The sequence below is a fragment of the Ochotona princeps genome, chromosome 15 (genome assembly GCF_030435755.1).
Source record: "Ochotona princeps isolate mOchPri1 chromosome 15, mOchPri1.hap1, whole genome shotgun sequence".
Lineage (NCBI taxonomy): Eukaryota > Metazoa > Chordata > Mammalia > Lagomorpha > Ochotonidae > Ochotona > Ochotona princeps.
In genome coordinates this window covers 24420658-24444895 of record NC_080846.1, presented here as the reverse complement: position 1 = coordinate 24444895, position 24238 = coordinate 24420658, and the positions used below count along the sequence as shown (strand labels likewise).

Genomic DNA, 24238 nt, shown 5'->3' with positions numbered 1-24238 from the left:
TCAGTTGTAACAGGTGGGAGCTGTTGCACTCATCTCGGGAGTGAACCAGCAGGTAGTGACTCTGCCTGTCTCTCTGCCTTTCAAATAAGCAAATAAGGAAAATATCAGCATACAGTCCCAGAGGTCATGCTCTTATTGGCACTGCAGGACTTTAAAAGATGATGAAATCTGCGGTACTATGCAACTTTAGTTTTGAATTTTGGGGGAAACGGAGCCCTGATATTATCAGTGACTTAAGCCTTTTCATCATGTCACAGATGGTGTGTTCAACATTTTTGATTAGGAAGCAAGCAAAAAAAAAAAAAAAAAAACCAAAAACCAAAAAACAAACAACAGGCAAAGAGGTCTTTCGCTATGTATACTGTAAGTCACTCTTAGTATTTCACTACAGAGGCAGTTTTGAGGACTGATCTAAATAGGTTATCCTCCTGTCTAACCAAGCTGCTGGCCGTTTGGCTGCTGCAAATGCTACAAGGCCAGAGTGCGGAGGAAGGAGATGTGGGTCAACTGCATTGTGGGGTCTGGGTTGCTGCAGGTCACCCCGTCTTGTGCCATCTCCTCACACAGGCATCGCCTGTCACCAGAAGTTGTCACTCTTGGGAATCTCTGTCCCAAGTTGTGGACATCCTGTACGTCAAGGTAGCACGGCTCAAAGCCACAGTGCCAGTAAGTAGCAAGCTCTGGTTGAAGAAGGGTTCCAAGGATATTTCCAACCCTGGACACAATTTACTTCTCTTCGTTTTGTTACAGAAAGACCGCATTAAAAATATACGATTGCTAAAAAAGAAGACCAAAAGCAGTTCATGGTAAGCAAGAGAATCTTTTTCTCTTTGTGTTTCTAGTTGAGGCTTTCTTTTTTTTCTTCTGTGTTTTAGCTTTTTCCAGCTAATCATAAAGTAATAATCAGGGAGATGTATCAGTGGCACTAAAAATACTAAAATGTTCACGGTTTTATCTTTTGCAATGTACGGTATCTTATTGGTAGACAAATTACGCATCCCGAGAACAGCTTCTGTCCTTCTTCATGGAAGATGTTTTTGGTCAACTCCCACTACAAGTTTTCAAGGACATCGACTTTGTGGAAGACTCTCACAGCTTTAGGCAGAAATTGAGCCGTTGTGTAAGTATGCACAGCAAACACAGTGAGTATGATCCCAGAAATCTGTCCAGGATGCAGCCCAGGAAGCTGTCTCCACTCCAGTCGGAGTAGGAGGACCGCTGTGACAGCTCGCTGGGCGTCTGCGGGGAAGTCAGCCACTGGTAAGCCGCATCAAAGAACTACATGCAACTCACAATGCCACTGCATGATGTCTTAAATAATAGTATATACGACACATGGGGAAGAGCTAAAATGGTAGGAAATGGATGTAAAATAAGTATCTATTTTAAATCATTCTCTTGCTATATGATTTCTAAGAATTCATTCGTTCATTTGCCAATTTTGAGCCAAGCACTATGCCATGCTTTCTCTCTTCTTCCCCGACTTACTCTTTTTCTGTTTTCTTTTCTGATAATTTTTAGATTGCATTTTCTTTATTTAGCCATCTGCTTTTAAAAGTATTTGTACCTTTTAAAAGGCATAATCACATTAAAACTATAGGACACATCTTTGATACCTAAATTATCCCCCATTGTCGTACAAAAACAATGGGGAACAAATGAAGAAAGGAAGAGTAATTACATTCTACAAAAATGTCCGTGGTGGTAACATCTGGTGCAGGAAAATAAAAGCCAGTGTCAGTGCAATGTTAGTTTGGTTGGTGTAGCAGAGGGGGTTGAGTCTCTTCTGTAATTTTTGTTGAGGTTTCAACAGTGCTTTGTATAACCTCCTGCGATTGTATCTTGCAAATGTGGAAAGATGGAAGTGACCCTGATTATATTCTTGGTTATTGGGCCAGATGGTTTATTCCTAAGGAGCTAGAAGGTTTTTTTCCCCCTGTTTTCTAGGACTCAGTGTTAAGGCATTTTAGCAATAACAGGTGATTAGTTAGGAAAAAAACTTCAGTAAATTCCTATTTCTTGCTTGTTTGTGTAATGTCTTATTTAAGACTTCCATTGCAGAATTAGTCGCAAGCTCTAGTAATCACTTGATCTTAGCCTAAAGGGCAAGAAGTGATAAGCTCTAGTATTCCATTAAAATAAAAACCAATAAATGTGGCACTCTGGTACCTCTTGATACAGAGTGTCCTGGGCCAATTCCCTGGTTTGAAACAATGGAAAGATCATCCTTTGTCTTGAGTTCATTCTATTTTTCATCTATAAAGTCATCTTTTAAAGACAGTAAGTAGCAGCAAGTAGTGTCTAAATTGTAAGGAAAATTACTGTAGTTTTTAAGAGACAGTTTTCTAAAAAATTGTTTATTTGAAAGGCAGAGTTACAGAGAGAGGGTAACACACACACACACACACACACACACACACACACTCTCTCTCCCATTCACTGGTTCACTTTCTGCATGGTTACAACAATCAAGCCTGGGTCAGCTCCAAGCCAGGAGCTGGACGTTTTATTCCTGTTTCTCAGATGTGTGGCAGGGCCCCGCCTGGTTCACCAGTTCATTAGTAGGAAGTTAGATTGGAAGTGCAACAGTCAGAACACAAACAGGCACCATATGGGATGCTGGTGTTTCAGGAGGCAGCTTTACCTGCTACGTCACAACCCCATATCCTACTGAGTAATTTTGTGTTTCATTTTCTTCAAGTTGGTTGTTACTATTATTGTTCCACACCTGTAAGAGATTTTTTTTTTTGCCAGTAAAATACTTGACAAGGGATTGGTATATTTAGTCTAGGGGTGAAGATGTTGCTTATGATGCTTTGGTGGCTTAATCCTGAAGTTCACTTCCTTACGATGTAGACTTGGGGAGGCAGTGGCTATGGTACCTGTGCTCACATGGGAGACCTAACTGGGGTTCTTGGCTCCCAGTTTTGGTCTGGTTCAGCTCTGGTTGCTGAAGGCATCCTTGAAGCAAAGCAGTGGATGGAAGTGAATTCCTACTCGCTGTCTCTCAAACAACTAACCAACAAGTAAATATATGCCAATAAAAAAACAAGACTGATGATAAGGAGAAAGAAGGACTTGGTATTTAGGAAAATACCAAGATGAACGGTCCTCCCTGTGGGATGGAAAGGCTTCTCTAGGGACAGAAGACAGACTTTTCCATTTCAGTAAGGGAGACACAGGGGCCTTGGCAGCAGCTGAATTTAAAGAAGCATCTTGTTTTTCTTTTGGCGAAGTCCTTAGTTCCTCTGTGTATGTGTCTTCCATTGCATTAGCCATTTAAATTGACTTGATGTTATTCCAAATGAAGTTGCTAATGATGGTGGAACTCTGCAAAAAGTTTTTGCCTGGCACAGTACCGTGTATCCAGACAAGTGGAATTCCAAAGTGCATGTCTTTGGTTTCATTGGTTCAAATAGCTGGAGAATACCCAATGATAGTGACATCCCAAACCAGTTAAGACTCTGCAATAAAAAACTTCTATCTGATTTATTTTTGGAGTGCTTTCCCACAAAGGGAAAAAATCTGTCCTTTGCATGCTTTTTTGAGAGACTTGGCTCCCGAGTCGGGCGCTTACCTCTCTTGGCTTTGTTGTGCTGCTCACCAAAGTGGACTAGCTCCTCCTTGTGGCTGAATGCTGATACATCATCCTTACGGCCTCTCCCAGGGCTACCTTGTCTGCCTTGTTTGACCTTCTTGCACTGGTCCGTCTTGTTACCAGTTAATCGTTTTCATAAACTATGGAACCCATGCCCTAGAACAAACCAAGCACTCCAGTGATGCGAAACAAGAGGATTAGCCTGAGATTTAGAAACTGTCTTCAGACATTAGGGAAATAGTGCTTGGGCCAATCATTGTCTGCTATGTTTGGCAGCAGATGCTGGACTTTGTTTACTATAAATATGCTGAGATCCTGCTCCATGAGGAATTCTGATCTAACAATCGTGGCAGGGCGTAGCAGGGAGAAGTTATACAATGTGGGTGACCCTGGAAGTCATTCTGTCATGTATAATAAGCCAGGCAGAGAAAGACAGATGCCCCATGATCTTGCTTACATACAGAATCTGACAAAGCTGATCTGCAGGGGACTGAGATTGGAATGGTGGTTATCAGAGAGTCAGAAGAGTAGGGAGGAGGGAAGATGGGAAAGTTGGTCAATGGGCATTATGTTAGAGTTTGAGAGGAGCAAGAAATTCTGATATCCTGTTGCACATTCGAAGCACTGCAGATAATAAAAACATATTGTTTGCTTATTTTTCTTTTAGTTTTAAAAATTTATCTTTTTTTTATTGGAAAGTCAGATATACAGAGAGGAGGAGAGACAGAGAAGAAGATTTTCTATCTGATGATTTACTTCCCAAGCGGTCGCAATGGCTGGAGTTGAGCTGATCTGAAGCCAGGAGCCAGGAGCTTCTTTTGGGTCTCCCATGTGGATGCAGGGTCTCAAGGCTCTGGGCCGTCCTCTACTGCTTTCTCAGGCCACAGGCAGGGAGCTCAATGGGAAGTGGGGCTGCCAGGACAGAAACCGATGCCCATATGGGATCCTGGCATGTGCAAAGTGAGGACTTTAGCTGTTAGGCTACTGTGCTGGGCCCTGTTTTTTTATTTTTCTAAAACAACAAATAAAGAAAGTAGAGGTGGATATTAGATGGGGCACCGCCTAGGTGCTTGGCGGTCTATGGCTTCTGATCCAGGCCCATGCCAACGCACACCCTGGGAGGCAGTAGATGATAGGTCAGGTCCTGGGGACTCTGCCGCTGAAGAGGGGAGCTATATGATGTTCCTGGCTCTAGGATTCAGGCTGCTGTAGCTTTAGCTGTTGTGGGAATTGGAGAGAGAACTTGCAGATGGAAGATCTCTGTCAGTCTCTTCGTCTTTCTGGTTTTCAAAAAGAAGAAAAAAGAAAAGGAGAAAATTGCAAGAAAAAATTTCAAATTATTTTACTGTAAAATATTATATATTTTAGAGGATATGTATGTTTACCCTGATAGCATATTTTATGCGTCCATGTATGGGAATATCACAGGGAACCCTACGTATATGCATAACTGTTATGTGAGTTAAAAAATTTAAAAGCAGGCACTGTGAATTTAAACTGTGCATTCTTAATAAAAATGGATAATTCATAAAGTTAGTGCAAAATGTGTAGAAGCAAATTGTCCCTGTAGGAAAATTAAGTACAACCCTGTCCTTTGCTGAAGGAATTTTGCTGCAGCTTTTGTAGAAAGCAGTATGAAGGTTTCTTAAAAAGGTGGAAATAGACTTACCATTTGGTCTATCACTCCCACTGCTGGGCATGTAGGGGAGAAACCCGACCACATCGAACACATCGTATCAAAGTGATACTTGCTCTGCCTACAAACCTGAGAGGGCCTCCCTAAGAGGCCGTTGAACTTGAACTGGACAAGTGGGATGCTGGACTCTGCATGGTGTAAACTTTTAATTAGGGAATCTCAACGGAACTTGAGCTGTGGTTATGCATCAAGGTGAAGGAATTCATGATGGGGGAAGGGTTTGAAGTGAAGGGGGGGAATCCCAGTACCTATGAAATTGTGTCATGTAATGCAATGTAATTAATGAATAAATGAATATTAAAGAAAAATAAATAAATAAATAAAATGAAAAAAAAAAAAACAAAGTGATACTTGCTCTGTATATTTCTGAAGAGCCCTTCTATAGCTGGATGTCAAAAAGTTTTTTCACCAAAATAAACTTGCTTTTAAAATTCCATCCTTCCATGAACTTCTAAAAATGCCCTCAGAGAACCTCAGCACCCAGGGTGTCCTGGAGTCCTTCCATCTGCACACCTGCCCTGTTCACCCGACTTGGTCACTTCTGCTCGGAACTTTGAGTGCTTGGCTAGTCCTGCTGTTGAGGTACGTTTTTAACCTTCTTTCTCCCACAAGCACTATTTATGAAGTTACCTTATCCTCTTCTTGCTGCCCTCAGAGTTCTACCACCAACACCATACACACAGACACAGACACACACACACGCAGCAAAAACTCCTTCAGACAAGGGCTTTGTTATTTATTTTGGTGCAAAAAAATTTTGATGTCCATGTACACTCGTTTTACACTTGATCTTAGCCAAAAGGCAGAGAAGCGATCATGTACACTCGTTTTAAAAGATTTATTTATTTTTATTTGAAAAGCACATTTACAGTGAGCAGAGAGGAGAGAGAGAGAGAGAGAGAGAGAGAGAGAGAGAGAATCTCCATTCCTGCCAAATAGTTGCAAAGGCCAGAGATGGAGCAACCTAAAGCCAGGAGTCCAGAGCTTCTTCCAGGTCTCTGATGTGGGGTGGAGAGGTCCAAGGACTTGAGTTATCTTCTGCTGCTTTCAGGGAGCTAGATCAGAGTGAAACGGCTGGGACTCAAACTATTGCCCATATTGGGTGCTGGAACCTCAGGTGGAGGATTAACCTGCAATGCCATGGCACTGACCCTTGTCTACATGCATTTTTAAGTTGCTAATAGATTCTGAGTATTAACCCACTTCTTGGGTAGGTTGCTCACTCATTTTTTCTCATTCTGTTGGATGTCTGTTCATTCTATTGATCGCTGCCCTTACTGTGCAGAAGCCTTCCATGTGTGATGGAGCTCATTTGTTCAGGTTTGCTTTTGCCCTCTGTGCTTTAGGAGTCTTATCCAAGTTTGTATCACCTGTGCCAATGTCTTGGAGTGTTTCCCTTACGTTTTCTTCCAACAACTCCACAGTCTCAGGTGTTCAATTTGGGTCTTTGATCCTTGTTGAGTTGATCTTTTGTACGTGGTGAGAGGTTTGGATCCAATTTTATTCTTCTGCATATATACATCCTGTTTTGTCATCACATTTTGCTAAAGAGATTATCCTTACTCTACTGTATGACCTGAGCCCTTGTGCCAAAAATCGGTTGGTGTAAATATGTGGACTAATTTATGGGTTCTCTGTTTTCTTCCACTTATCTATGTGTCAATTTTTAAACCAGTACCATGCTGTTTTAATTTTAGAGTCTTGCAGCGTGCTTGAAGTCATGGCCTTGTGATGTCATCACCTGCCACAATTGAGGGAGCCAGTTGACCTTTCACCCTTAAGTATCCTTGTGCCTTCTTGTCCTGTCCTGTTTTTTTTTTTTTGTCATTATACACTACTGTGAATTTTCAAGGCTTGGATGTAAATGGCATTATACAAGGCTCTCTTCTCAGCTTTTGGTCTGTTTCCTTCTACCCGGCCCTCTACTCCATGATTATTTTTTAGATTCATTCCTGTTACTGAATGTGTTAGTAGTTCATTTCTTTTCAATTGCCAAGTACCAGTCTGTTGTAGTGAAATCCCAGTACTGATGACCTTTTGATGAACATTTTTTCTCCCTCCACCACTTTAAAAAATCTATTATAGTTAATGTTTCAACGAATATTCTTGTAGAAGTCTTTTTTTATATTTTGACAGATATTTTTATTTATTTTGAGTAAATACCTAGAAAGAGAATGGCTGCGTCACAGGTTAGGTGTGTGTTTCATGCTGTAAGAGGCTGCTCAATTGTTTGGGAAAGTGGTTGTATAGCTTTTCACTTCTAACAGTAGTGTACGGATGTTCACAGTACTTGGTATTCTTGCTATCACCTGGGCTGCCCAGCATTTAAAATGTTAGCATGTCTAGTTGGGTTATACACTTGCTGGTTGTTGCAATTGCTGGGTCAGTTCTGTTTCCAGCCCTGTCATCCACTTGAATCAACGGGTGTTGCAGTCCAGCTCAATCCTACCCACTTCATACTCGGTCCTCAAGCAAACCAGTGGGAGCTGCAGCCTAGTTGGGGCGACTTCCCATAACCCCCACCAGACCTGCTCCCTACCCTGGTTTCCATGCTTGCCAGTATGTACCGCAGACTCGTTCAGTCTGTCTCATATACCACTTAGTTCTCGTACATGTTAATGGGCATTGACGCCTAGTTCAACCCAACAGTCCTACTATCCAGCCCACACACATACTGGCGGGTGCATTTTTGTCTAGCCACCCCTGCCCCTGTCCTGGTTTTCGTGCTCTCCAGTGAAAGTGGTAACCCAAGAGGGAGGTGCCCATTATCTCCCTACTAGGCCACTTCCAGTCTTGTGGGAAGATTTTAAAGTATGTATTCTGCTTCTTAGAAACACAAAGATATTGGGTTATCTGTTTCCTCTTGAGTAATCTTTGGTGGTTTGGATCCTTCAGTTATTTAATTCATTTAGTGTGATTTGCTAAATTTACAGTCACAGATGTACACATGATGTTTCTTTAATATCCTTAAAATATCTGTATAGTGTACAATGATAGTATTTCTTTCATTCCTGATACTGGTATATTTTTCTTTAGAATTTTTAAAATATTTAAATTGATGCGTGGTTGCCCATTTTTCAATGTGTGTTTCCAACGCATCACAATCAGATTGTGATAGCTGATATTTAACTCGCTTAAAACACTTACAGTTTCTTTGTGTTGCAAATATCCAAAGTTCCCTTTTTATTGGTAATTTTTTGTTTTTGATTTTTTCCCTTAATTGATCTGGTTAGAAATTCATTAATTTTATTGATACATCTTAAAGAACAAATTTTAGGTTTTTTTTGAAAAAAGATTTATTTATTTTTACTAGAAAGGCAGATATACAGAGAGGAGAGACAGAGAGAAAGGTCTTTTGTCTGCTATTCACTCTCCAAGTGGCCATAATGGCCGGAGCTGAGCTGATCTGAAGCCAGGAGTCAGGAGCCTCCTCCAGGCCTACCATATGAGTGCAGGGTCCCAAGGCTTTGGGCCGTCCTTGACTGCTGTCCCAGGCCACACAAGCAGGGAGTTGGATGGAAAGTGGGCTGCCAGGATTAGAACTGGTGGCTATATGGGATTCTGGTGTGTTCAAGGCGAGGACTTTAGCTGCTAGGCGACCGCACCAGGTCCCAAGCTTTAGTTCTGTTAATTTTCTCTATTGCCTTTTCTGTTCTTTTACTTTTTTGTATTTTCCCTATGGGTAGTTTATATTGCTACATTTTCAAGTTCACTGGCCTTCACAGTACCATATTCTTTCATCCCAAGCATTATAGTTTTTATCTGTAGAAGTTTGAAATGGGTCTTTTAAATATTTCAATTTCTCTGTATAATGAGAATTCTTTCCTCTAAATTGTATAATATATATGATAGAGTTATTATAATACCTTTAAAATCCTTCCTTGTTTAGATATGATGGAATCATTGCAACTTTTGGATGGTTTCCATAAGTAGATTTTTCTCTTGCTCCTGGTCATGTCTTCCTGCCGCTTTAAATGACATTCTGAATTTTATTCCATTGGATTCTGGTCATTTTAAAAAGATGTCTATAAATATTTTTGAATTTTGTTCTTGGGCATAGTAACTTGCAAAGATTTTTATCATTTCAGATTTTATTTTTAAGTTTTTGCTAGGCAGAACCAACGTGCTGTCTGGTCTAATGCTATTTTTACTTGTCACTGAGGCAACACATTTCTTTAAACTGCCCAGTTCTTGAGATTTTCTTTTGTTTTGTTTTGTTTCTTCTTATTAGTTTTACAATTTGTTTGTTGAATACATTGGGTCTTTTGTCTAGCAAAGCTTAGTATAGTATGTGTTTTATGATTGTGTTTTCATTTATTACATTCTGTTTTCTAGTATTTCCCGTAAATTGGTAAGCATATGAAAAAACATCAGATCAATACTTGATGTTTTGGTTAGATTCCTTCCTAGGTAGCGTGGTGTGCTTTTTTTTGAAACACATAACTTATGTTCTCTGTTTTTATGCTGTTGCAAGCATTGATAGTTATTGCCTGGATCCATTAATTTATAAGGCACTGCAAACAGTGATTTTTGAATTGTTATACCTTCTTTATCTTAAGGTTAGATACTTTTACAAAGAGAATACCAAATAAAGTTGTATAAATAGAATACTCCCCTTACTAAATATTTTTCATGTCATGAGAAATTTGTTATATAATATTGGCAGTATAAATACTTAATTCTTTTCCTTTGTTTCTCAATTTTTCTAGAATGGATGTCTTTTCCAATATTTTCCTAGGATAAGCAATGAATTGTTAGTTTTGCTTGCATTTTCTCTCAGATTCATTAACTTACTCATAGATTGCATTTTTAAAAGATTTTTGTAAAACTGTGATTTCTAAAAGCTACTGGCTTCTGGGTTTCTTTGCCAGTCAACTAAAATCCTAAAGAAAATAATCATTATGATATTCTTAAGATGCAGCTTTGTAACATTGATTACGACGGACACCAAGGTATGGAATGCCCAGTGAATCTGTATTTGAAAGTTATCTCATTATTTTTGGTAACATGCTAAGCATTTTCAGCACTTAATAAGACAATATGCTTTATAATTATTTGGATTTAAGGAATTTGGAGGGTTTAATTTTTCAGGTCAAAGAAGTAGCAGATAACATAAACTTCTCTATTTTTATAATCCTTTCCAGACATGGTATTTTGAAAGTTGATTATGTATATGTCAAATGCATATATAAAAAGACATTTTGAGGATTCTTATAGGACTCATCACAGATTTGAAAGAATTTAGCACTTGACTCATTGGAGTCATAGAATAATTTGCTTAATTACTAGTGATCAAAGTTGAAAGCAAAGAAAAAACATTCATTAGTTTTCAAGATTTCATCATCCACTTTAATTAACATTTTGAGAGTCTGAACAGTAATTGGTAATTAGAGAGATACATTTCTTCATACTGATTGTGTGTAATTAATTTTAGAGTGTGATAAGATACAGTGTGATATTTATGTCTCGTTTTCTTGTAAGCAGTTTGATAAATCATCTTTATCATCAACTACAACTAACTTATTAACTTGAGAAACATCATCAATTACTTATTCTCATAATTTTAATTTTAAAATGGGGATTGTTTGAAATGATAAGGCAAGAAGCAGAAAGTGAGACTAACCCTGACCTTCACTTTTATTAATTGTAAAGTCTAGAAGTTATAGCTTTAACAATAACTTTAACCTCATATTAAGGTTGGTGGGAGAATTAAATGAAAAATCATGCCAGAATGCCCAGTTTGCTCTGCTATCTGTTGGTATCTTTCCTTGTTGTGTTCCAGTCACAGAACATTTTCTTTCAATCACATGTTCTCAGCAGTTTCCAAAGATGTGGTTTCTGTAAGCATCCAAACACCCTGTTTATGCATAATGTTAGCAATAACGTATAAAAATTACAGTAGTACTTTAATATGAAATGAAGAGATCATTTATGAGTCATTGCTCTTAATCTTGGTAAATATATTTCCTAATTATGTTGTAGAGTCTTTTTGCTGACAAATCATTCTTTGGTTAATGATATGTAAGTTCTTCATCAAAGTTGTGAAACAGCTTTATTGCTGAGTTAGGAATTTAGTTCACTTGCTAGATTATTTGGATTCACTGTGATATGAAAATGAATGACAATTACACTGAACTCCTAAAAAATGCTATTGTAGTTATTCTACCCTGGTATTCGCTGGTATTCATTAAGAGATTTAAAAACTGCTGTTTGTATTGCATCTCCCCCCCCCCCCCCCGTGGGGGGAACATTTTGGGAATCCATGGGCAAAGAACAAGACCAATCTTAGCCATTAAAGTCGACCACAATTTTTTTTCCAAGCACACACACAGATTAACCCCAACAAAACAAAATTGTTTGACCATATATGAAGTTATATACTGTGGGAAACAAAAAATTTAGGACATTGTGTATGATCTCTCACTTTCTCAATGACTGTGCTTATAGTATGACACCATGTAAGAGTCACACAGTAAAGTTCTTTTTGTAGGAAGGACTTGAGGCCATTCTTTGAAGTTACAATAATGGAGGGATTGTGCCACGTGTTGGTGTCCAGTCATTGTCCACATCTCTCATTTACTCAAAATCCTCAGTGGAAGGGTAGTTTCCATTTAACAGAGGGAAGGGAGGAAGAGAGAGTAAGAGGCAGAAATCTTCCATCTGCTGTATTACTCTCCTGCTGCCCTCCACAGCCAGGGCCAAGTCATGCCAAAGTCAGGAGCTAGCAACTCAATCCAACTCTTCCAGGTAGGTGGCAGAAACCCATTTGCTTGAGGCATTATTTGCTGCCCTCCGAGATGCATATTAGCAGGAAGCTGGCTTAGAAGCAGAGAGTACCCAGCACTTGAAACTGGCCTTCTGGTCATGGACGAGGACATCCCAAGTGGAGCCTGACCTGCTGTGTCAAACACCTAAGCCACAAAGGCTGCTATGTGTTTCTTGCTTCATGACTCTCTCAGAATTCTCTCCCTTTTTAAAAACACCCATTTTATTGATTGATTGAAAGGCAGAGTATAGAAAGAGGGAGAGACAGAGATTTTCTATCTGCTGTATCACTCCCCAACTGGCTATAAAGCCAGAGCTGAACTGCTCAGAAGCCAGCAGCTAGACGCTTCTTCTGGGTTTCCCAAATAGATGCAGGGACTCAAGGACTTGAGTTATTCTCTGCTGCTTTCCTAAGCCTTAAGTAAGGAGCTGAATCAGAAGTGGAGCAGTTGGAACACAAACCAGTATCCATTTGGGATGTCAGCGCTGCGGGTAGAGGCTTAGCTCACTGTGCCACAGTGGTGGCTCCTTAGATTCTTTCTTTTCTTCTTCTTTTTTAAAGCTGTGCACCAGCTGTTCTGGTTTTATTGATAAATTGCCTCTAGTTCACACTATGTCTGCTTCAGTCAAGTTTTTCCAATCATTCAGGCATTATTTCAGTGAAATTGTTGTCCTTTCATTGTGCTGTCCAATTTCAACAACTTCAACTACGATGGCATTTCAAATGACATTCTTTTTAAAACCTTCTTCCATGAAAAGCAATCTGAGTGCTGGCAGCAAAATCTAGCTATGCTACTGTAACTGTGGACACATTTACAACTGTTAAGCAATCTGAGTGCTGGCAGCAAAATCTAGCTATGCTACTGTAACTGTGGACACATTTACAACTGTTAAGAAGAACCTTCTGGAGATTTACTGGGGCTTATCTATGGTATAAGGAGTTCAAGACACCAAAAACATCAACCAGAGTGTAGCTCTGGGGCCAACACTGCCGCTGCTGGTGTTTCCTTTCACCAAGCCCTGTTTTATCCTTTTTCTTGTTCCTTACTCTTCCTAAGATAGAACTGCCTTGTGTGAGTGAAGTCAGAAATCTTTCTTTTTCTTCTCTGCTGTAGAATGCATCACTCGTTGAAGGCATTTGGACAGATGGCATTCTTTATAAGAATGCCTTAATGTTATTTAATTTTTGCAATGTCCAGATTTTGGTTGGATTCTTTGGTTTCTCACTCTCAATATCACCTCTTTATATCCTGTACATGACTATAAGAACCTGGAGAACAGTGCTGTTATTAAAAACAAAACCTTAGCTGCAATGAGCATGGAATTTTGCTGGAGTTCCCATTCATACACACTAAGGATCAGTTAGAACAACCCACCCATCCCAAATGTTAGGAACCCAGATTGTGGAGAAGGTGCAGTTGTAAGGTACAATAGCCCTAGAGACTGTTTTTCTGGCTCATATCCATTGCTTCTATGTAACTGGTAAGCAGTACCTTCACTGGCACGGTCTGCCTGCAACTCCTTGGGCACACAGGTCTTGGGGGCCTAACTGGGGGTTTCTTTTCTTATATGTAGAATCTGAGCTGCAGGCAGAGTTCCTGCTTGGGCAGAGTCATGACACTGTCACCATCACTAAGACTACTTAAGAGAACTGTTAGTTGATCTTGGTTAAATGTTAATCATTTGATTGATGTTGACACTTAGCCATTTCCACTCCAAAACTGTTGCCTTTATCGCTGTACCTACAACTAGTTTATCTCCAAGATAGAATCTCTTCATATGAGTCTTGAAGCAAGTGTCTTAACCAGCTGAGGACTTGTTTTCCTTCTCTGCAAATGGAAGACAGACAGCTTTCACCATCTCCTCGATCTATGCCAACACCAAGGCTTATGAGTGAAAATTAAGACATTGGGTGTTTTCACCCCCCCCCTTTTTTGCCTTCTTTTCTTCTTTAGCTAATCCTATGGAAATTTCTGGGAATGTATGGGAGGATGATAATTTCCTCCTCTTTGTTTTCTAAGTGCTTCCACATTCCAGAGAGAGCTGGAAAATTCACCTGTATAGTTTCCTTCACCCGGGCTACCATCTGCCTTCTCCAGATGCCAGCCTGCTCTCTCTTCTGATTTAGAAAGGTTAATTTCCAAGCGCTTTCTGCTGGCAGTCTGCACTGGACAGTGTGACAGTCACGGTGGTCCTTCATCATTCTCATTCTCTCGTTTCTCATACTTTCCTTGTTTCTCTTCTCGTCTCCTGCCATGCGCTCTCTCTTTCTGTTTTCGGAAAGCACAACGTTCTTTCTGAGCCCAAAGACTTTGCCACACTCTTTCTTCTACTTGAGTTCCTCTCTCTTGCTTCCCCCGCTTCCCTTTCCTCCCTGTCCTCATTTTTGGTTCTCATTCTCCAGATAGGTTTCAATTTCAGTACCATTTTTCAAAGGAGCTCTCTTGGACCACCCGAACAAAAGTTCGTATTTTTTTACCAGTTTCTTTAATAAATCTTTGTGCACTATAACCATGGCTTTAACTGTAATATGCATTTTAAAAGCTTTCTAATCTATAATCAGCATTTCCCTTGAAACACTAAACTCTGTGAAGACAAAGACTAGCTATTATTTAATTGGTTGGTACTAATGCATATTCAATGCCTAAAACATAATATCTGCTCAATGTTGACTGGATGGAAAAGTATTATTGTCTCTTTTAGCAATATTATCTATTCTTCATGTGGATTTTATAGATTGGCTGTGCTTCATCAGCTAGAGAGATGAAATCCATTACCTGGATGAAAAGAATGTTTTATGAGGTAAGTGTTTCAAACTCTTGTTTTGAATATTTTTTTTAAAGCATGCAGCATTTTTAATTTTATAGCTGTGTTTTACCTGCAGATTGGAAGCAAAGGAATCTACAAAGCCATCAGTGAATTGGATATTCTTCTGTTTTGGAAAAGGTCAGGAAATCAAGAGGCCAGGTATGTTGATTTGGCAGTCATTTCAAAATATTAGATCCCTAGAAATCAGTAATGCAATGTTTAAAAATTTTTTTTCAATGCATCTTGCTGACCTCAAGTTAGAAGATTCATAACAGATGACAGAGATTTAATGTAATACAGTTTTGGAGATATAAACATTACAAATTTGTACATTTTTCTGTGTTTTGAAGGAATATTTTTGTTCTGTTACTCTTTTGTTATTCACAAGTATGTTATAAGGATTTAACTTAAGTATGTTACCTGAGTTAACTCACACCATAGTGTTGGAGTAAAAAATGGTAGGATTCTGGCAGAGGATATAATGTTATTAAGAGTTAGGCAAATACTGGGTCTATGATTACTACATTCTTCAGGGTTTCATGAATTTTGATTAGTTGAGAGTGAACTTAGCTTTTAGCAGACTTCAATTTCAAAGAAATAAGCTGCTTTTTTCCTTGCCAGTGTGCTGGAATTTCATTGAGCACCATGGGTAGCAATGAGGGTACACTAGTTAACTAACTGCTTGGCAAGATCTTCTAGGAATACTTTTGGCAGACAATCCAGGCCACTATATCCACAGGTCACCAAACTGAAATGATGCTGGCTCTTGGTAGTGTTCCTCCTGAGAGTTGTATGATGAAGAAAGTTGATAAGGGGCTAAATCGAATTCTGAATGCAGCTTAGACTCCACTACAAGTTAAACATTATACTTCTAAAACCTCATTTTCATAATCAGTCCTTCAGTTGGATCAGTACTGTGTCCTTTGCCGTGATGTTTTACTCTGAGAGGGGATTTGCCTTGCTGGTATAGGAGACCCAGGCAGTTTCTGACAGCATGTCCTTGGCATCCAGCTAGTTCACCTCCACAGGCATTTGTCACACCCTTATTGCATCAGTCTCAGTTACAAATTGTTCCTAAGCTGCCCCATTGCTTAGGGTCTCCAGGCAGTAGAGAGGCTGGGAAGCACTCATTTGGCAAAGAAGTACTTAGGATGTGAGCCCTAGGCCCATGTGGATAATATTTTACTTGATGTCCTCATGTTTTGGAATGGTTGAATACAGTGCCCTTGCTTGATGGGTTGTTTTCCAAATTCTTTCCTTTGCCCAGGACAGTCAAAAGGTGGCTAAACGCCATCAGCATCAACATATGAATTCAAACAGTCATCACTGAGTAAAACATCAGTGTCCATGTGTTGGTGCCTCTTCACAGACAGGTTTTTCTCAGAGTTTGAGGTGGGAGAAAGTACAGTTTTTTGTACTTTCTTGTGTTTGAGTAGATCGGAGTGTTGAAAAGGCAGCTGAGAGGGGAGAAGACAAGAGGGGTTTGTTTTGATGGAATGGACTTGGAGGCGAGGCCAGCTGTACTGCAGACCCCACACTAGGCTTTGGTAGCACTGGAGATGATTACACCTCAGAAAATGGCTGTGTTGCCCCAGCTGCTCATGAGATGCTATATAAACCTCCAGTCCCTTTAGTATTTATTGTAGGCTATCCTTTTGGGGAAATTCCTCTTGGATTGTTCCCTTTAGAATAAATGCCCCACTAAAATGCCCCGCCCTTCAGCATCCAGTAAATCCTTAGCTCTGGTGGAGAGGAGGAACCCGAGTAACTGAGCACAATGAGGAACTTCTGTGAGGTTGAGAGATGGGGCCAGCCCTGGCTGCATCCTAGAAGGCGAGCACCCAGAACTCTCCCCGCACCCACAACCCCGCAAGTCAACACCTTGGCCCCACCACACTTTCGCCCTAACCCACTTCTCCCCACTGGCATGCTGGTATGTGTATTCCCTGCCTCTACCATAAAAGAATATTGGCTCTGTGGGCAGGAATGTCATCTGCTCTCTTTTACTCTTTTATGTAGTATCTGCAGCGTTAAGACACATCCTTACCACAAAGCACTACAAACACACATTGTACACATTCAAATTCATGAGAGAGTGCGTGGAAACCTTGACTTGACTGTCAATAGGAAGCGTAGCCAGTGTCAGGCCTTGATGTATCCTGGGTCTTTGTTTCTGGATTGGTCATAGTTGATGTGTGCCCCGATGACACCTCTATCCAGACATAAGCACACTGAAGGATCCAGGCCTTGTGTTGGTTAGCTACAATGGCTCTCGGCGCCTCGGATCCTCCTGGGAGTCCTTCCCTTCAACTGACTCCAGTACTCATGAAACCTTGTCTTGCCTGGTTAAATTTCCCTGATCCTTGTAAGATTCCATTCAAGCATCATCTTGCTTTTAATGGTTTCCTAAGAGCTATATGTCCTTATAGAACTTATTAGAATATTTTTAGTGGGTTTATATTTAATGTCTAGATTGAATTGCAGTGTATCAGAATAACAGTTCAGTGAGAAGGACAGACATTAAATTTTTTAAAAATTGTAGGAGAAAATGTGGCAGTTGAGAATGCTAGAGCCAAGAAAAGCTGGGGGGAGCATCCAACTCAGTTTACTATTTGGTTCCCTTATTCACTCAGTGGATATTAGGTGTATACTTACTATGTAAGTATCCTTATCTGCCTGCAATAACCAGGCATGTGCCAGGTTGAAGCTGGGCACCAGAAACTCTATCTCTATGTTTCACATGTATAACAGGATCAAGTACTTGAACCATCAACTGCTGCCTACCAGGGTGCCCACTGGCAGGAAACCGCAATCGGACACGGGGCTGGGACCCAAGCTCAGGCCCTCTAGATGTGGGATGTGGGTGTCCCTAATGGATCTTAACTGCTCTGCTAAATGCTGTGTACCTTAGGCCATAACTTCACTGACTGTTGTAAAACTGGAGGAAAAGAATATAAAGCACACCCCAACTTAGTCTTCTAAAAACACCTATCCTAGAATATGCATAACAATAAATTTTAACATAATTGTTTTTACTTCTACTAAATAAAAAATCAATAAACACATGGCTCTAAACATAAATGACTGAATTTTAAATGCACTCTGAAATGTATTCTAGATTCCACATGTGCCCTGGGTAGTCTATGTCTCATACGTTGGGAAACACTGCATTGTAATGAGTTTCCACTGCCTCATTCTGGTCCAGCTCAGAAGTACGCAAAAATTAGAATCGGATTATTTTAACCTACCCACAGATGCCAGTTCAGCAGAAGTCAAGCCATGATGTTCAAGCTGGTGTCAAGGCTCCTGTCATTTTTTCCAGAGATGAAGGGACGAAAGCATGCTCACGCAGTCAGTCATTCCATGGCTCTGGTGACTGGCTCTCAACAGAGCTGCTGGGGCAATCCTGTGGCCCTCCATCTCTCCCCCTCAGCTCTGAGTAGGAAGCCGTGGTGGATGCAGACCCATCAGAAAAGCCTTTCTGTTGGTGAGGCTTCTGGAGTCTTCCGATGTCCACAGAATGACAGGAACAAAAAGTGAAAGCTCAGTCAGGCTGCTCAGAAAATCTCCGATGCAGATGCAGAACTGTATTGTGAAGCATGATACGTCCTCAGACTTGGTGAAAATGCATGTCCTTCATGCAGCTGTGCATCATCAACTAAAATGAAAGCCAATTGACTCTGTTCATGGTGGTGATGCTAATGAGCAATACGAGGATACTCCACAGCATTGGTGGAAAATGGCCCAGACGATAAGTTTATTTACATGCAACAATTTTTGAGATGTATGCATAGTTTTTAAATGATGTATTTTTAAGTGAGCTTCTTGAAGACCTCTCATATGGATTGGTTTTGAACGTCTTTGCCGTGCAGTAAACTCATCGTTTCATCCCATTTCCCCCCTGGCTGTTAGAGGGACTTGGGGAGTGAACCAGTGGATGAATGTTCGCTTACTCTCTCTCTCTCTCTCTCTCTCTCTCTAATTTTGCCTTTCAAGTCAATAAATACATCTTTAAAAAATTTTGGACAGCCATCCTTTCCCTTTGCTTCCAGTCGGGTTCATTGCCGCTCCCCATCCCCACCTAAGTTTCTTCTCTCCAGACTGCATGGCTCCAGGTCTTCCACCTGTTCTCCCAGGGCAAGGTTTGGGTGCTTTCCACATGCACAGCTTGTTCTCCGTTTCCGGATGCATTCCCTTTATTCTCCACCAACCCTTGTTGCGTTCATATTGACATGTTTTCCCATAGCCATTTTTCTTTCTGGTCTCTTTTGTTAGAATTTTTGTTAATGAGAAAATAATAATCACTTGTAAAATGTAAATAATGTTAAGCCATATCAACAAACATTAGTTACATCTACCTGTCTTTCCACTTCTACATTCCCAAGTAGGTCCAAGATATCAGTTGGCTGGGTCTCTTTCCATAATTTTCCTACTTAAAGCTTTCACAGTAAAATATAGGTGAATATAAAATTTCTTTCCCTGCTTTAGGAATAAAGCTTATTTTACCTACTTTTGTTCACATCAGAAACATCTTTTCAAGTATGTATGCACTGTGTGCATTAACATACCCCCCACCAACACACATATGGAAGAAAGTTTATTTTTGGTGAAAAAATTTTTTGAAATTTATGCATAAATTTTTTCATAGTGCACAATTTTTGTAACCTTTTTGAAAATGTCAGATATCTATGCATATATAGATAAGTAATGTATCTTTCATATGCAATTCATTTTAATAGTTGAAACATATTCCATGGAAAAATATTGCACAATTTATTCAACTATTCCAGTATGTTGTTTCAGTTTTGTTGGTCCTATTACATGAGCTGCAGTGAGAATTCACATGGTATCTCCTGATCTGTGCTTTTATTTTGTCAAGGAGTATCTTCTAGAAGTGGGATTGTGGAACCAGAATTTATGCTTAATACTGCCAAATTCTTTTCCTAACCATCTTTTTGCTATTTTGTTGCATTCTTACTACAAGGGTTTTACCACTAATTGGAATTTTTCCTCCATTTGGTGACTGAAAATGATATCTCACTCTTTTAGTTTGCATTTCCTCTTAGCATTGGTTTCATTGATCATCTATTCTCAAGCCTACTCCCCACTGGCACTTTCTTTTTATGAGGTTGATCCAAAATGTCCTATGGGTCAGTTATGGATGATTTTGAAATTTGATGACAATTATGCATTTTAATCAGTTCCAATATTTCAAATAACGGAGAGAAGTGGCAGGAAGACACACACATGCTTTGGTTCCCCACTGTGAGGTAAGTAGCTCTCTGCAAGAGGTTCTGGGAAATTGGCTTCTTTGTGAAGTCCATGCCCAGATGGGAGTGAGAGTGTCCACATCAGCTTTCCCACTGTTGCTCTGAGTGTTCAAGGAGGAGGCAGAAACTCAGCTCTGCGTGTGAGCAATGGCACTGCTGTGGGGTTGGCTGAGTGGGGGCGTGGATGGAGACTGAGAATCCTCAAAGGTGAAGGATAACTCCATTGTCTGTCCATTCAGGTCCTGTCCAAAGGCTCTACCTCTCCCTGTTCCCCTGATCTCCACAAAGGAGAGTGGACAATTCCAGCTGACCTGGAATGAGAAATGCTTGCTATACTATCCCAGAGATGAATTGATTCATTAACACCCAGAAGCTTCTAAGAACATAGGCTGGCTGATTCATTGGTATCACTTACAGTTCTACCAGTCCCCTGTCTTAAACGTCTTCAAGTATCGCTGGATTTTTTTTTTCCCACTAAATAGGAAAAGCATTGTTCATAGATAAAGGTAGAAAGCAATGTGAAAGAGACATGACCATTGCTTTTCAAACTGCAAACTTCTTATCATACATAACATGGTTACAGGTTTGTTTTGACATCTATCACCTCTAAAACACTACGACAATCACTTCTGTAGGATTTTCATTTAGATTTCCTTGCTAGAATATAAGCTTCTTGATGAGAGGAATTTTTATATATTTTGTTCATTGTTGTATGTATATTTGAACAGTGTCTTACTGGAGAAGGTGCTCAGCATACTTCTGTTGCATGAGTCCATGTTGTGCTTAGAGACCAGGAGTACAAGAAGTCAAAGGAGTGCTGTAGCCAATGATGAAAAAAAAAAATTGTAGCCGTGGCTGGTTCCTGGCCTCGCCCACTATAACAGGACAGAAACTCTTAGAAGTAGTGGGTGAAACGGCTTCCCAACCTTGTGGTCGCATTTCCTTTAAACAGAAGTCTTTTCAAAGCAGTTGATTCAACATGAGGTCTGGTATTTTTCTATTTTCCATTCACCCATATCATTTATGGCTGACTCCTTTTAGAGTAAACTTAGTGTCTTGGACTGAGAAGGTGTATTTGGGGATAGAGAGGAACAGCCGTAAGTGTTGCTAACTTTTGCATGAGAACAATTTATTTAGGAGGAGAGAGAAGATGAGGGTGGGGACACACATACATACACAAAGAGAGAGAGAGAGCGAGGGAGAGAGAGAGAGCGAGGGAGAGAGAGAGAGAAAGCTATTTCCCATTCATTAGTTAACTCACCAAATACCAAATGTCTGAAACAGTTAAGTATGGGCAGAGCTAAAATGGATAGGAGCTTAATCCATGTCTCCCAGTGAGTGACAGTGACACACCCACTTGATTCATCCTTGTTCTTATGCAGTGAATATCAGGTAACTAGCACTGGGAACAGCGTTAGGATATCAATTCAGGTGCTCCATCATGGGGTGTAGGCATTTCAAACAGATTTTCTAAAAATTATTTTTTCACTTGAAAAGGAGAGAGAGAGAGAGAGTCTTCCATCTACTGGTTCACTCTTCAAATGGCTTCAATGGCTAGAACTACACTGGCCTAAAGCTGAGAGCCAGGAGCTGCTTCTGGGTCTTCCACATGGGATAAGTGGCCCAAGTTTTTGCCTTATCCTCTGACGCTTTCTCAGGTCCTTAACAGGGCCCTGGATTGGAAGTAGAACATCTGTGAGTTGAACTGGTGCCCATATGGAATGTTGGCACCACAGGCAGAGGATTAATCTCATATACCACCACAGAAGCTCCATTTCAACTGTAATCTTAATCACTAGGCCAAATGCTTATTCCATAAGATTGTCTTGTGACACTTTTTTCTTTTCTTTTTTTAAAGATTTATTTGCTTTTATTGGAAAGTCAAATTGACAGAAAGAAGGAGAGGCAGAGAGAAAGATCTTCCACCTGCTGCTCCACTCCCCAAGTGGCTGCATCAATCAGAGTTAAGCTGATTAGAGGCCAGGAGTCATGAGCTTCTTCTGGGTCTCCCATGTGGGTGCAGGATTCTAAGGATTTGGGCCATCCTCTACTGCTTTCCCAGGCTACAAGCAGGGAACTGGAAGGGAAGTGGTGTAGCCGGGACATGAACCGGTGCCTATATGGGATGCTGGTGCATGCAAGGCAAAAACTTTAGCCACTAGGTTATTACGCTGGGCCCCTGACACTTTTTTGAATAGATGAGAAAGCATTTATCATAAACATCTTTCATCATTCTCTTCATAAAACACAAGTATTTCTGGTGCTTTTATTCATGATAATTTTCAGAATTATGATGACATTTTGTTAAGGTAGAATGGATGGTGGATGGTAATGGCTCAGATTTCTATCTGTATGTTATGGATGGGACCCTACTCTAGAGATTTCTAATCACAGTGATTGTGCAGAATTTAGGAGGGGGCTTGGGGTCCAAGAAGATCCAAAACATAGTACAGTCTTGTACTTGTAAATGGGCACTGTATAACAGTCTGTCTTTTCTATGACCCTTAAGCTTGAAAGGTGTAGGCTGGAACTATTGCAGTGACTTTGTCACCATGAAGACAGAATCTGGCTGAGAATCAAGCCAATATACATATTTTTAAAGATTTATTTACTTTTATCAGAAAGGCAGATTTACGGAGAAAAGGAAATACAAAGAGAAAGACCTCTGCCTGTTGGTTCACTCTCCAAGTGGCTGCAATGGCTGGAGCTGAGCCGATCCGAAGCCAGGAGCCAGGAGATTCTTCTGGGTCAACCACATGGGTGCAGGGTCCCATGGCTTTGGGCCGTCCAGTGTTTTCTCAGGCCACAAGCAGGGAGCTGGAAGGGAAGTGGTACAGCTGGCATCCATGCACTTGTAAGGTAAGAATTTAGCCACTGAGCCTTCATGCCAGGCCCCAAGCCAATATTATTTTTAATCCCTCAGTTCTTGGAAATCCAAATTCTCCTGGGATTATATCTTTCTTTTTCTGAAAAGAAAAATGTTTTAAAAATTACTTTTAAAGGCTTATTTGAAAAAAGCAGAGTGGGCTTCCATCTGCCAGTTCATTTTCTAAAAGCCTGCAATAGGCAGGAGTGGACTAGGCTGAAGCTTGGAACTGAAAACTCCGTTCAGGTCTCCAATGTGGATGACAGGGGCTCAAATGCTTGAATCATTCTCTGCTGCCTTTCAGGGTCTGCATTAGCAGAAAGCTAGACTCAAGTGGAACTGGGACTCAAACCCAGGCACTCACAAATGGGGTACAGGTGTTTCAAGCGCTATCTCAATCATTGTGCCAAACACGTATCATGCTCCTGGGATTCCTTCTGCTTCATGTGGCTGATGCTTCCTGGTCTTGGCATTGAGTTTCTTATCTGAGGATCCAAGCACAGGTGTTCTGCCTCTTCCAATCTCTGTGTTCTACTGTCCTAAATATATCTAATTCAATCCCTTGGATTTAAACTGTATCACTGTGCTAATGTTTGCCAGCTTTACCTATCCCTTGATTTCTGTGCTCTTGCATTTGACTGTGTACTTCCTATTTCTGTATCCTTCTAAAAATATTGTGCCAAATAATGAAACGCTGTTTCTTCTTTAAAAATTAGCTCATCATTTAGTCCTCAGAAACGGGAATATAAAGCAGAATAATGTCATGATTCACCATGCAGACTCTAAAACCGACAAAACCTGGATTCAAAATAGACTATAATTTAGGCAAGTGAACTTAATTGATTCCTCTCTTCCCTTGTCTTCACGCATGACGGTAATAGCATATGTCTTGTAGGCTTGAGGGGTTAAATGAGGGCAAGGTGGTTAGACCCCGAGTTATTAGTCTCCCATGATAAAACACCACCTACTCCACTGGTAAGGTCTTCATTGCTTCTTGTGCCTCATTTACCAAATCTGATACATCTCCATGTTCTTTCCACTCTATTTCCCAATCATGCCTCAAGTTCTGCCTCTCTTACTCCATCAAGACACCCTGGCCTGTTTCATTGTCACTTCTTACCTGGACACTTCAAAATCTCTCCCTCTTAATGGATCCAATCTCTGCTCACTCTTACCTCTGTGTCCTGCCTCATCACAGCTCCCAGAGAGATCTGAAATAATGAGGGCAAGTGTTT

The 24238-nt window shown here is 40.4% G+C and overlaps 1 protein-coding gene across 1 annotated transcript; it reads left to right on the top strand.

The window, feature by feature from the left end:
• The first annotated feature begins 496 nt into the window (after positions 1-496).
• Positions 497-18534, top strand: IL26 (interleukin 26). Its single transcript, XM_058673762.1, is given in 8 exon segments — positions 497-566; positions 569-666; positions 751-790; positions 793-806; positions 986-1120; positions 14796-14861; positions 14944-15005; positions 18360-18534. Coding segments are annotated over 8 exon segments (660 nt in total).
• The last annotated feature ends 5704 nt before the right edge of the window (positions 18535-24238 follow it).